General features: G+C 34.8%; 1 protein-coding gene across 4 annotated transcripts in view; it reads left to right on the forward strand.

The window, feature by feature from the left end:
- The window catches only part of STXBP5 (syntaxin binding protein 5), a 206,467-nt gene that overhangs the window by 95,455 nt on the left and 96,506 nt on the right, over positions 1 to 14,506 (forward strand). For all 4 annotated transcript variants that reach the window (XR_004056799.1, XM_010386921.2, XM_010386928.2 and 1 more), the window contains exon 9: positions 2,113 to 2,191. Coding sequence is in view for 3 of the 4 variants with exons in the window: in XM_010386921.2 (XP_010385223.1) it covers positions 2,113 to 2,191 (79 nt within the window). In the remaining variant the exon portion in view is untranslated. The remainder of the gene's footprint in view (positions 1 to 2,112; positions 2,192 to 14,506) is intronic.

Consider the following 14,506-nt stretch of genomic DNA (forward strand, 5'->3'; position numbering starts at 1 on the left):
CATGCCTGGCTCCCTACCTGTAATACTCACTGTATCGTCTTGGAAGTCGATCTTTTTGGTAGTTTCCTCAGCCGTTCATAGGCATTTAGTCTACCAGGATGTACTTTAAGATCATTTTGTCCAAATTCAAGAAAAGCTGTTGAAACTCTAATTACATTAAATTTATAAATTAATTTTGGAAGAATAGATATTTTAGGATTTCATATTTTCTTAAATTGGAACTTATTGAGGCTGATAGACTTGATTATTTAGATGTGTACTTCTGTACAATTTTTTTTAATTTGTAAGAATTCACTAGGGAAAATATTTGCAACATACATGACTGACAGAATGTTAATAAGCCTGAAATATAAAATTTATTTTCTAATACAAGGGAGATGACATAGAAGCATTGATAAAGGACAGCAAGCTATTTTTTAAAAGAACTATACATGACCAGTTAGGGATCCAAACAAATCAGATTAAAATAAGTTACCTTTTTTACTTAACAATCGGCAAAAAGAAAAAAATTGCTACGGGAAGGTATGGCAAAATACGTGTCTTACGCTGCTGATAGAACTGTAAATTGGCACAACCTCTCTGGAATAAAACTTTACCCAGATATACTATATGCCAAACAATGTTTGTCACCGGGATACCACAACAGAAAACAAATACACTAAAAAAGTTCGCTTTCCTGGCGGGGTGCAGTGACTCATGCCTGTAATCCCAGCACTTCAGGAGATGGAGGCAGGCAGATCCCTTGAGCCCAGAGTTCGAGACCCACCTGGGTAACATGGTAAAACCCCATCTGTCATCTCTACAAAAAATTTAAAACAATGTATCCAGACATGGTGGTATGCACCTGTGGTCCAGTTACTTGAGAGGCTTTAATGGGAGGCTCACTTAAGCCCAGGAGGTTGAGGCTGTGGGAAGCCATGATCATGCCACTGTACTCCAACCTGGGCTGCAGGAGTGAGACCCTGTCTTGAAAAAAAGAAAAAAAAATTTACTTGCCTAGAATTTACATACATGCCAGTTAGGGAAACAGTAAACAAAGAAGTTAAATATAAAGAATACTAGAATGTGACAAGTGCTATGGAGAAAAAATAAAGCTGTGAAAGAGGATAAGAGGTGTTGGGTTAGGGGTGAGTGTCAGGAATTCCTCAGACCATTCACAAGTTAGGTGATTTGTCAAAAGAAATATAATAATGTGGACAGAAATTCTGATGCACTCTAACATTTAGAGTATTTTTTGTATGCCAGTTTATAACCACTGGTTATTACAACTGGCCCACTCACTTTTTAATCTCCACTTCTATTTCAATTAAACTCATTTGAGTAAAGGTACCAGGCTAAAATATATATATAAGAATGTTGTTATCTTTTCCTTCATTCTTGTTAGCCTTTGTTGAGCTCTAACAGATACACTGTATTCCAACAATAGATTAAATGAGCTCCACGACAGTGGTTAATCTCTGAAATATGGGAAATAAATGTTGTATTTTCTTTCTTTCTTTTTTTTTTTTTTAGTTTTCTATAGTTTCTGCAGTGAATATGTAGACATAGATAACTGAAATCAACATTTTAAAAAATAATTAGAATTCTTTGACAAAATGAGTCTCTAACATTTTATAGAGGTTGGTGTATTTTAGCAGTCTTTTGGATATTACAATGGATGCATTTACTTAAGGAGAATAAATATAAATGATTTTATTAGCATAGGGCTTAATATTGCAGCCTGTCATACTGGGGTGAAAATGTGATGTAGATTTGTTTTTCTCAAATCTTGCTATTTTAAAATGAATTCATTTAGCAAGTTGAAATTTTATTTTGCTTATCTGCAATTAAGAACATTGGAAAAACTATCAATTTCTCCTGCTAGAATTTTGTCACATAAATGTTCTTACTAAGTTATTAATTATATTTGCTTTTTAGCACCGAATTTCAAAGAGTAACTTTGCTTGATCATTTAAAAAATATCTTATCGTGTATTAAATGCCTCTTTCAAAATCACTTTAAAGTGTTTCATGGTGGATTTCATTATATTTCACTTTCATTTTATAAACTATCAATGTAAGAATGTAGAGTAAATTAGAATTTTAGAATTTAATGCAGGAAAATATATTTTAGGAAAACAGTTAAAGGATGGGAAGAAGCCAGAACCATGCAAACCTATCCTCAAGGTGGAATTCAAAACGACTAGATCTGGGTAAGATTTTACTTCATTGCCAATGTTCATTGTATATAATTCCTCAAATAGCATGGAAGGCTATTTTATCATTAATTTTGAAGGCCTATTTTAGCATGGTCTCCACCATTCTTAAATTTTATGCTTTTTTTAATTTAACAAAAGAAGTAAAGTTGGTAAATTTAGGATAAAATACTTTTTGTGCTCTTGTCTTTAGTAGTTTTACACATTATCTTGGAAAGTTTGAATTATTTTTCCTGTTAAACTTCATACCTTCTCTAGATCAGTCTTCAGTAGCAATAGTGTTTATTCACTAGTGGTCATTGTGGAATAATCATTGAAGAAAAAAAGATTTAAAATTGAACTATTTTTACTGTATATGATATGAAAGTTATATGTATTCTTCAGAAATTAAATCTCATATAAGAGTATCTGCCAATTATGAAAATAATTACTGTTTAATATTGAGAGTTTGTTGGTTGTATTTGAAGATATTGTCACTATATGAATTAGGTATGGAAATTAGATTGCTTAAACATTTATATATTTTACATATATTTTTGTATGTGTCAAATGTTAGATTAAAAAATATAATAAAGAAAAAAACGTAAAATGTCTGTGAAAATACCACATCTCTTTAACTTACAAAAGAAAGCCTTTTATTTATGTTCTAGCTCCCCAGGAAAAGTATGTGGTTTTATTTACTATGGCTTTTATTTGCTACAGCTGTGTTGGACAGTGAATATATATATATATATATATAGTATAATGCAGAGGTTCTCAAATTGTGGTCCCTTGGCCAACAGCATTAGCTGAGAACCTGTTGGAAATGCAAATTCTCAGATTCCACCATAGACCTACTGAATCAGAAACTCTGGGGTCGGGACCCAGCAATCTGTGTTTTAACTAGACCTACAGGAAATTCTGATGCACTCTAACATTTAGAAACACTGGTTTATTTTTTGTATGCCAGTTTATAACCACCAGTTATTACAACTGGCCCACTCACTTTTTAATCTCCCCTTCTATTTCCATTAAACTCATTTGAGTAAAGGTACCAGGCTAAATATATGTATAAGAATGTTGTTATCTTTTCCTTCATTCTTGTTAGCCTTTGTTGAGATCTAACAGATATACTATATTCCAACAATAGATTAAATGAACTCCAAGAGGTGTAGCATCTGTTTGACTGTTGCATCCTTCATTGTGTGACCTGTAGCAGTTATCTGACTTCTTTGTGGTTCATTTTCCTCACTTATGACATAGATGGATAAAGTATCAGACATTAGTTGTGATTAATTGAGATGATAATGTATATAAAACATTTCAAGCAGTTCCTGGTATGTAATAAACTCTATAAATGATTGAGAAACCATTTTTTAGGAAATCCCCTGCCACCAATTGATTTTTATTTGTCATTTGTCCTATGGCAAAGGAATTAAAATAGGAAAAGCATGGTAACAAAGAAAGAAAAACAGGAAGAAAACCAGAAAAAAAAATCTATGATTATAATACCAAATGAAATGAATTGGCTAAATATTTAAATTAATAGTGACTAAGTTCTATTCTTATCTAGCTATTTTAACAAATATTGACTGGCAACAAAGGCAACAGTTCAGGGAAGATTTTTTCCTCTGTGTTTCACCTGTTCCAGTATTTACTCCTAAAAAATGTTAATATTTATGAGTTCAGGTTTCTTCAAGATGGCAGTAATACTTTTTCTTTCATAGAATTAGAAATGAAAATTTAAAGCGTTCTGCTCTTTTGAAAGCATTTGTAAATACAGTCATCCACTGCCTAACAGTGTCATGATCAATGGTAGACAATATATACAATGACGGTCCCAATAAATTATGATACTGTATTTTACTGTACCTTTTCTGTGTTTATATACACAAATACCATTGTGTTACATTTGCCTACAATGCTGAGTACAGTAATATGCTATATAGGTTTGTAACCTAGGAGTAATAGGCTATACAATATAGCCTAGATATGTAGTATATCATCGAGATTTGTGTAAGTTACACTCTATGATGTTCATACAATGACAAAATTGTCCAATGATGTATTCCTCAGAAGGTATCCTTTGTCATTGAATGATATTGTTATACTGTTAAAGTGGATCAGTAGGATCACCATTTTGTTACAGTGTTCTCTACTTTCTCAATTTCTTTTGTCACCTAAGATGAGAAATTCAGTAAATTAAACATATTTTTCTTTTCTCTCAGTCCCTGGCCTCTTTCCTTGAAATAGCTTTCTATGTTACAATATGCAACCGAAAGAACTGTACTACCCATTCCCACCTAGAGCAGAATCAGCCTCTATTCGTTAAGCTGGGCAGCGCTCATCTTTTTCCTGTTCCTATCAGGTATCATAAGCAGATGCCAACAGAATGTATTGTACAGTTCCTGTTGGCAAGTTACCAAATTGTATAAAAAGCCATCCTTTTATTCTCAGGGTCTTCTACGTTTTCTTCTCTTTACCAAGAAATAATTTGAGGTGGATTCCCTGTCATCCTTTGTGGCTCAGCAAAACTATGCAACCTTAAAGATACTCTAGCCTCATTGGCCAGATTATGTCCTCCAATAATATCTCAAAGCATGTAGTACTTTTTCTTTCTACAACCTATACATGTCATTAGTAATGAAATTATTTATTGAGTGTATGTCACCCCTATTAAACATTCACCTCAATGAAAGCATGGTGGTGCTGAATGTGAAGAAGAAGATAGGCGGGTATATTGAAAAGATAGTAATAAAGAGCTAACTGTTAAAAATGCTTAGTTTAACTCTGAGGCAAAGGCGAATTCTGACAAAAAAAATGAAATTGAGGTTACATAGCTTTTATTTTCTGATGAAATAAAGCAAATAAAACTTAGATCTGGAGAAACCAGATGTTCTCTTGCATAGGGAAATAAAGTATTTTAATAGACATGGAACCAGTTCTTTCTTAATAAGAAGTCGGAAGTTAAATGTTAAGTCAATTCCATTGAAGTTGTTTCTTTGAGAAACTAATGTGAATCAGGTATGAAGTCCCGTGGTGAATGGCAGTTAGCACAGTGTTGTGTGAACTCTGATGTCAGACTACCTGGGTCTGAATCCCACCTCAGGTGTTTACTCATTGTGTAATCTAAGGCAAATCAAATAAGCCTTCTCTGCTTGTTGCTTTATCTGTAAAATGGGAATAATAATAATATTGTCTACATCATTGAATTGTTACAAAAATTAGATAAATATATAAAGCACTTATAACATGCTCTTTATACCAGTTGTCTCACATACATCACTAGTATATGTCTCACACACATCACTAGTATATGTCTCACACATACAGGTTGTTTCAGATGTTTGATTACCTCTGACAAACACCTAAAATGCAGTTGTTCACTTATTGTGCTTTCACAAAGCAAGTGTACAAGTGGCAAGGTTAACCACATTTTATAACTGAAGAATCTAGTATTCCTTCCTAAATTGAGAATCGTATTTATCTGAGAGAGAAAGGCTGTGATTTTAAAAAAATTTTAGTCCTTTTTGATGTCAAAAAAAAATTTAGATATCAAATATGATGGTTCCTTAGTGGGTTGTGAAAATAATTTTGCCAGTTGTGACCATCAATTTCTAAATTATAAACTAGAATAGGAAATAGTACTGCATATTTTAAGGGTAAGTATTGATTCGTGAAACTTTTATTCAGTGGCATATATTTGTCTGTATACTGGATCATGAAGTAAAATGCACTTCTTCCTATGGGTCATGATTAAAATATTTGAAAGTCCCTGATTTAGTAGAAATAATTGACGATTTGGATTATTAGACTTGGGTCCAAATCCCAGTTTTGCCACTTACTAACTGTATTATCTTTGGTAACTTACCTAACCTCACTGACCTTTTTTCCTTACCTTAGTAAAACAGAGACAGTAATTCCCACTTTATGAAATTATTCATGAAGGACTAAATGAAATAATATGTATCTGGCACATTATAGGTATTTGATAAACTCTAGTTTCTTTTCATTTCTACTTTTACACTTTTCTTTTCACTAGTAGACTATATAAGAAAGTGTCAGTGGGGCCAGATTTTCAACAAGAAACAACTTTGGATGGATTCAAATAGGTATTCAGATGAACTCTAGAGTTTTGAGCTACAGAGCATTAGAAGAGTTAGTTTTCTTCAGAAATGATCACCATTCAAATAATTACCAGCTTTGGGAAAAGCATCTCTTTGTTATGGAACCTAAAAGCAAATATTGGATCCTTGAGCAAGACAGCTGACTAGAGGTGCCTGGTGTTCATCACCGTCCCCCCGACACACACACACACACACACACAAAAGGACCAAAAAGAACAGACTAGAGCCTCTGAAGGAAAGTGATGGAATACAGAAAGGGAGTGGCCAGTTCCCCGTGGAGTATGGCAACCCAGGATGACAGCATAGAGGGGGAGCAAAACACCCTGACTCTGCTGCCCTGTCTCCCACTTTGAGCCAGGAGGCACTTCCCCTTGTGGAGAAAACGTAAGCCTAGGCCCACAACAGTCCCCATTACCACTGCAGGCACATGCAGTCCTTCTCTGATAGAATTCTACAGTACTCATAGGCCCGGAGCCTGGTTTGTAGAGCTTCAGGTAATTTCCATGAAGCTGCACTGCTCCAGATAATGAACAATGTGTGTATCCTCACCACCCCATAACCCAAGCTGCTATAGTATGGTGCCATTTTGAAATTGGAGCCAGTGCTTGAGTGCTCTGCTCAGGGACCAGTAACCACTTCATTTGTCCACTCTTGAGACTCCACTGTCATTCCACTGTGCTCACATGAGTGACTACAATGCCATGATCCCATTTGCTCAGAGCCTGTGGCGAGGAACAGTTGTGGCTCTGGTGCCCACACCCATGCAGCATTCTGTCCCCCAAAAAACAGATGGTCCTGTACAATGAGGGAGACAGCCCTGGGCTGGCTACAGTACTACATGTCCTTGCTCCTCGCAGGAAAAACAGCCCAGCAGACCCTCACCTGGCAGATCAGCACCTGAACCAGTTGAACTGGCATGAACCTGTGCCTTCAGTAGGAAAAAAAAATGCTTAGTAAACCTGCCTTTAGTAGGTTCACCCCCCGAGTCAACCTGAAAATCAGCCGATCAAGCCCAAACCTAGCTAAGCTGTACCACTCTTGCCACAGACGTCTATAGCCTAAGTCACTGAGGCACTTACAGACATTGCTGAGATGGTTTACAGCTGAAGAAATTGCAGGGAGACTACATGGTGCCTCCACCCAGAACCAAAGCCAACACACCCTACCCAACTAACATAAGACCCATATACACGAATAAATCTTTCCCTAAAGAGCTACTCCCTAAAACTGGAATAGGTGACTGTTCAACCAAATGTGCAGATTCAGTGTAGGAACACAAATATGAAAAAGCAAGGATGCATAACATCCCCAGAGGAACACAATAATTCTTCAGTAACAGAATCCAAAGAAGAGGAAATTTACCATATGCCCATAAAGAAATTCAAAATAATGATTTCTTAAAAACAAAACTCAGCAAGATACAAGAGAATACAGATAAACAATTCAACAAAATGAGAAAAAAATAAGAAATTCAACCTAGTTAGCATTTTTGAAAAGTGCAAACAGAAATCTTGGAATTGAAGAACTTAAATGAAAAATACAATTGAGAGTTTCAGCAACAGACTACATCAAGCAAAAGAAAGACTTTCTGAATTTGAAGATAGGTCTTTTGAAATAATCCAGCCAGAGGGTGGAAAAAAAAGTAAGAATAAAAAGAATGAAGCAAACCCATGGAACTGAAGAGTTGCATTTAAATATACAAATATTCACGTAATATTTATAGAGGGAGAGAAGAGATGGAGGAAAGGCACAGAAAACATATTTAATGAAATAGTAGCTGAAAATTGCTCAAATTGGGAGAGAGATGTATATTCAGATCCAGGAAGCTTAGGAGTTTCAAGTAGATTAAATTCAAAAGGTCCTCTCCAAGACACATTATAATCAAACTGTCAAAAGTCAAAGAGAATTCTAAAAGCAGAAAGAGAAAAGTATCTTGTCACATGTAAGGGCATCTTTGTTAGATTATCAGCCGATTTCTCAGCAGAAACCTTGCAGGTCAATAGAGAATGGATGATATATTCAAAATGCTGAAAGAGCAGAAAAACCTGTCACTGAGAATACTATACCCAGCAAAACTATCCTTCAGAAATGAATGTGAAATAAACTTTTCCCCAGACAAGCAAAAGCTGAGATAATTCATCACCACTAGATAGGCTTAACAAGAAATGATTATGCTGAGTCCTATTACAAGAAGTGAAAGGCAGGTAATTACTGTCATGAAAACATGAGAAATTATAAAACTCACAGGTAGAAATAAATGTGTAAGCAAACTTGTAATACTCCCATACTATGATGATGCTATGTAAATCTTTCATACCTCACCTATGAAGGTTAAAAGTCAAAACAGTCAGTAATAACTACAGCCACAAGTAGTTGTTAAGGAGCATGCAATAAATAAGGATATATATATATGTATGTGTGTATATATGTGTGTGTATATATATATATAACAAAAATGTTATTTTTATTGAGAGAAGGGTTGAGAAATGTTGAGAGAAGGGTAAAAGTCTAGAATATTATTATGCAGCTAAAATTAAGTTGTTATCAGCATAAAATACTCTGTTACAACCACGTGATTATTTGTGTTACACTCATGATAACCATCAAGAAAGAAATCACAACACATGCACAAACAAGAAAGGAATCAAAGCTTAGTACCGTAGAAAAACCACCAAACCACAAAGCCAAACAACAAGAAAGGAAGAATGTAACAAGGAATTAAGAAAAACAAGAAAGTGGTTAACGAAATGGCAAGAGTAAGTTTTACCTGTCAGTAATTACCTTGAATATAAATGGATTAAATTCCCAATTGTAAAAGAGACAGTGTAAATGAAAAAAACAAACAAACAAAAAAAAACCCGTATGCTACCTACTATAGACTCACGTCAGTTGTACAGATACACATAGACTGAAAGTGAAAGTATGGAAAAAGATATTTCATGCAAACAGAAACCAAAAATGATCAGGTTTATAAAATATCAGATAAAATAGACGTTAAATCAAAAACTGTAAAAAATGACCCAAAAAAGTCATTATGTAACAATGAAGGCATCAATTTAGCATGAGGATATAAGTATTATAAATATATATGCATTGAACACTAGAGCACACAAATTATTACTACATTTAAAAGGGGAGATAAACTGCAATACATAAGTAGTAGAGGAATTCAACACCCTACTTTCTGCAATAGACACGTCATCCAGGGAGAAATTCAACAAAGAAACAATGGATTTAAATTGCAGTGTAGACCAAGTGGATCTAACTTACATTTACAGAATATTCCATCCAATAGCTGCAGAATGCACATTCTTCTCAACTATGCATGGAACATTCTTGAGGAGAGATCATATATTAGGCCAAGAGCAAGTATTAACACATGTGAGAAGATAAAGATCATGGCTTTTTTGGCCACAGTGGTATAAAACTAGAAATGAATAACAAGAGAAACTTTGGAAACTATAAAAATACATGGACATTACACATTGTGATCTGAATAGCCAATGAGTCAATAAAGATGTTGAAAATGTAAAGTAAATGATTCTTGAGACAAAATGGGAAAACAATATACTGAGGCCTGTGGAATACAGCAAAAGCAGTCCTAAGAGGAAAATTTATGGCAATAAATATCAGAAAAGTAGAATAATCTCAAATAGACAACCTAACATTGCACCTCAAGGAACAAGAAAAAAGTGAACAAACCCAAAATTGGTAGAAAGAAAGAAATAATAATGATCAGAGCAGAAATATACAAAATAGAGACTAAATAAAAATACAAAGTAGCAATGAAACAGTTTGTACAAAATAGAGACTAAAAATACCAAATATCAACGAAACACAGTTTTTTTGAAAAGTTAAACAAAATCAAGCCTTTGTAAGATTAAGAAAAGAGAGATGACTCAAATTAATAAATTCAGAGATGAAAAAGGAAATATTACAACCAGTACAAAATAGACTAAATAAAAATACAAAGTAGCAATGAAACACAGTTTGTACAAAATAGAGACTAAATAAAAATACCAAATGTCAATGAAACAGTTTTTTTGAAAAGTTAAACAAGATCAAACCTTTAGTAAGAATAAGAAAAAAGAGAGATTACTCAAATTAATAAATTCAGAGATGAAAAAGGAAGTATTACAACCAGTACAATAGAAACGATCACAAGAGACTATGATGAATAAATTATATGCCAACAAATTGAGTAATCTAAACAAAAGTATATAAAGTTCTGGGCACATAGAGCCTACCAAGATTGACTTAGGAAGAAATGGAAAATTTCAACAGACCAATAATGAGGGAATTGAATCAGTAATAAAAGTAGTCTCCTAGTAAAGAAAAGCCCAGACCCGGACAGTTTCAGTGCTGAATTTTACTAAACATACAAAGAAGAATATTAGTCCACCTCAAACTGTTTCAAAAGCTTGAAGAGACGGGAATTCTTCCAAACTCATTATATGAAACCAGCATTATTCCCATACCAATAATAATTCCTGAAACTATTCTAAAAAATTGAAGAGAATTCACCCCAACTCATTCTGTGAGGCCAGCGTCACCCTGATACCAAAACCCAGTAACACACAACAAGAAAAGAAAACTATTAACAGTACCTCCTGTCATGAACATAGATGCAAAAGTTTTTAACAAAGTACTAGCAAACTGAATTAAACAGTACATTAAAAAGATCATGTACTGCAATCAAGTGGGATTCATCCTAGGGAATTTCTTTTTTTTTTTTTTTTTTTAATTATACTTTAAGTTCTAGGGTACATGTGCATAACGTGCAGGTTTGTTACATATGTATACTTATGCCATGTTGGTGTGCTGCACCCATCAACTCGTCAGCACCCATCAATTCATCATTTATATCATGTATAACTCCCCAATGCAATCCCTCCCTCCTCCCCCCTCCCCCCTCCCCATGATAGGCCCCAGTGCGTGATGTTCCCCTTCCCGAGTCCAAGTGATCTCATTGTTCAGTTCCCACCTATGAGTGAGAACATGCGGTGTTTGGTTTTCTGTTCTTGTGATAGTTTGCTAAGAATGATGGTTTCCAGCTGCATCCATGTCCCTACAAAGGACGCAAACTCATCCTTTTTTATGGCTGCATAGTATTCCATGGTGTATATGTGCCACATTTTCTTAATCCAGTCTGTCACAGATGGACATTTGGGTTGATTCCAAGTCTTTGCTATTGTGAATAGTGCCGCAATAAACATACGTGTGCATGTGTCTTTGTAGTAGAATAATTTATAATCCTTTGGGTATATACCCAGTAGTGGGATAGGCTGGGTCATATGGTACATCTAGTTCTAGATCCTTGAGGAATTGCCATACTGTTTTCCATAATGGTTGAACTAGTTTACAATCCCACCAACAGTGTAAAAGTGCTCCTATTTCTCCACATCCTCTCCAACACCTGTTGTTTCCTGACTTCTTAATGATTGCCATTCTAACTGGTGTGAGATGGTATCTCATTGTGGTTTTGATTTGCATTTCTCTGATGGCGAGTGACGATGAGCATTTTTTCATGTGTCTGTTGGCTGTATGAATATCTTCTTTTGAGAAATGTCTGTTCATATCCTTTCCCCACTTTTTGATGGGGTTGTTTGTTTTTTTCTCGTATATTTGTTTGAGTTCTTTGTAGATTCTGGATATTAGCCCTTTGTCAGATGAGTAGGTTGCAAAAATTTTCTCCCATTCTGTAGGTTGCCTGTTCACTCTGATGGTAGTTTCTTTTGCTGTGCAAAAGCTCTTTAGTTTAATTTCTTGTGCACTTTCACCAGTTCTATCCAACATAGTACTGGAAGTCTTAGCCAGAGCAATTAAGCAAGACAAACACATCCAGATTGGAAAGGAGACAGTCAAATTATCCCTCTCTGCAAACAGAATGACATTTTATATGTATAGAAAATCCTAAAGACTCAACTGAAAAACTTAAAAGTAATAAATGAATTTAGTGAAGTTGCAGGATAGAAAACGTACAATAGCCAGTAACATTTCTATATGCTAATAGTGAAGTAACTGAAAAAGAAGTCAAGAAAACAATCTCATTTACAATAGCTACTGAAAAAAAAAAGATAGCTAGGATTAAATTTAACAAAGGAGATAAAAGATCTCTGCACTGAAAACTATAAAACATTGAGGAAAGAAATTGAAGAGCACAAATAGAAGTGCACCTCTTTTTCATGGATTGGAAGAATTAATATTGTTAAAATGTTCATACTACCCAAAGTGAGCTACAGATTCCATGTATTTCCTATCAAAAACCAATGACATTGTTGGCAAAAACAGAAAAGTTTCTAAAATGTATATGAAACCACAAAAAAATTAAATAGTGAAAGTAGTATTTATCCAAACGAGTAAACACAAAACCCAATGCTGAAGACATCGCATTACCAGACTTCAAAATATACTACAAAACTGTAGTAATCAAAACAGCATGATATTGGCATAAAAAGAGATGCATAGACCAATGGAGTGGAATAGAGAGCCCAGAAATAAATCTGTGTATCTATAGCCAACTGATTTCCAACAAAGATATGAAGAACAAAATTTGGAAGGACATTCTTTTCAATAAATGTTGCTGGGAAAGTAGGATATCTTTTCAATAAATGTTGCTGGGAAATAAGACTAAAACCACACCTGTATCTTTCACTATATACAAAAATCTGCTGAAAAATGTATTAAAGACTTAAATGAGAGACCTGAAAGTATGAAACTACTGGAAGAATACATGGGAAATGCTTCATGATATGGGACTGGGCAAATATTTTTTTGGGTAGAACCTCAAAAGTGTAGGCAACAAAAGCCAAAATAGAAAAATGGAATTACATCCAATTTAAAAGATTCTTCAGAGCAAAGGAAACAGTCAACCAAGTGAGGAGACCATCTACAGAATGGGAGAAAATATTTGTAAACTGTACATCCAACTAAAGATTAATATACAGAATATATAAGGAACTCAGTTCAATAGCCAAAAACAAAAAAAAAGATCTGATTAAAAAATGGGCAGAAAACCTTTAATAGACATTCCTCAAAAGAAGAAATACGAACGACCAACCAGGCATATGAAAAAAATGTTTGACATCACTAAACATCAGGGAGATACAAATAATACCACAATGAGATATCACCTCACTCTGGTTAGAATGGCAGTTATCAAAGAAGACAAAAGATGAAAGTGTTAGTATGTGAAGAAAAGGTAACCCATACATATAGTTGATGGAATGTAAATTAGTGCAGCCATTATGGAAAATCATAGGAGGTTCCCCAAAAAGTTAAAAATAGAATTACCATATGATCCAGCAATCTCATTACTTGATACCTATCTGAGGGAAATGAAATCAGTATGTTGAAGCAATATCTGCACTCCCATGTTTCCTTTGTGATCTTGGCACTTGGTCTTACATCTGTTAAGAAAACGTCCACAGGCATATTTGTATGTAATTTCATCTAATGAGTGAAGATCTCTTTGAGTCTATGGACTTTTACAATTTGAAGTGCCTCATCAGTTAACCTTACCATTTTTAATGTTACTTTTGGTATGTCAGTCAAAAAGTTTTAACCTTAAATCGTTGAGTTTTACTTTATCATTGTCTTCAGAAATAGTCATTCTACAACCCACCCCAGATTTGTCTGTATAATCTTTATTCTCTCAAAACTAGAATATTTTCTCCCATTCTTAATCCCCAAATCTCTCACCTAACTATGATAAATTGCCTTTCACTTTCTTGTTTTTAAGATAACTTTTTTTTTTTTTTTTTGAGACGGAGTCTCGCTCTGTCGCCCAAGCTGGAGTGCAGTGGCACGATCTCGGCTCACTGCAAGCTCCATCTCCTGGGTTCATGCCATTTTCCTGCCTCAGCCTCCCGAGTAGCTGAGACTACAGGTGCCCCCCACCACGCCCAGCTAATTTTTTGTATTTTTAGTAGAGACTGGGTTTCACCATGTTAGCCAGGATGGTCTCGATCTCCTGACCTCATGATCAATCTGCCTGCCTCATCCTCCCACAGTGCTGGGATTACAGGGCATGAGCCACCACACTCAGTGCTAAGATAACATTTTGACTTACATTTGCTTAGCACAATTCTGATGTCTTCTCCCTACACTGTATAATAAACTAGTGGATAATTCTACCTGTAGTAAGTAGTCAAATACAAGGAGCAATCAAGCCAGCTCACATGGTGAGATTACCACACTACTTTTT

This window comes from Rhinopithecus roxellana, chromosome 4 (genome assembly GCF_007565055.1).
Source record: "Rhinopithecus roxellana isolate Shanxi Qingling chromosome 4, ASM756505v1, whole genome shotgun sequence".
Lineage (NCBI taxonomy): Eukaryota > Metazoa > Chordata > Mammalia > Primates > Cercopithecidae > Rhinopithecus > Rhinopithecus roxellana.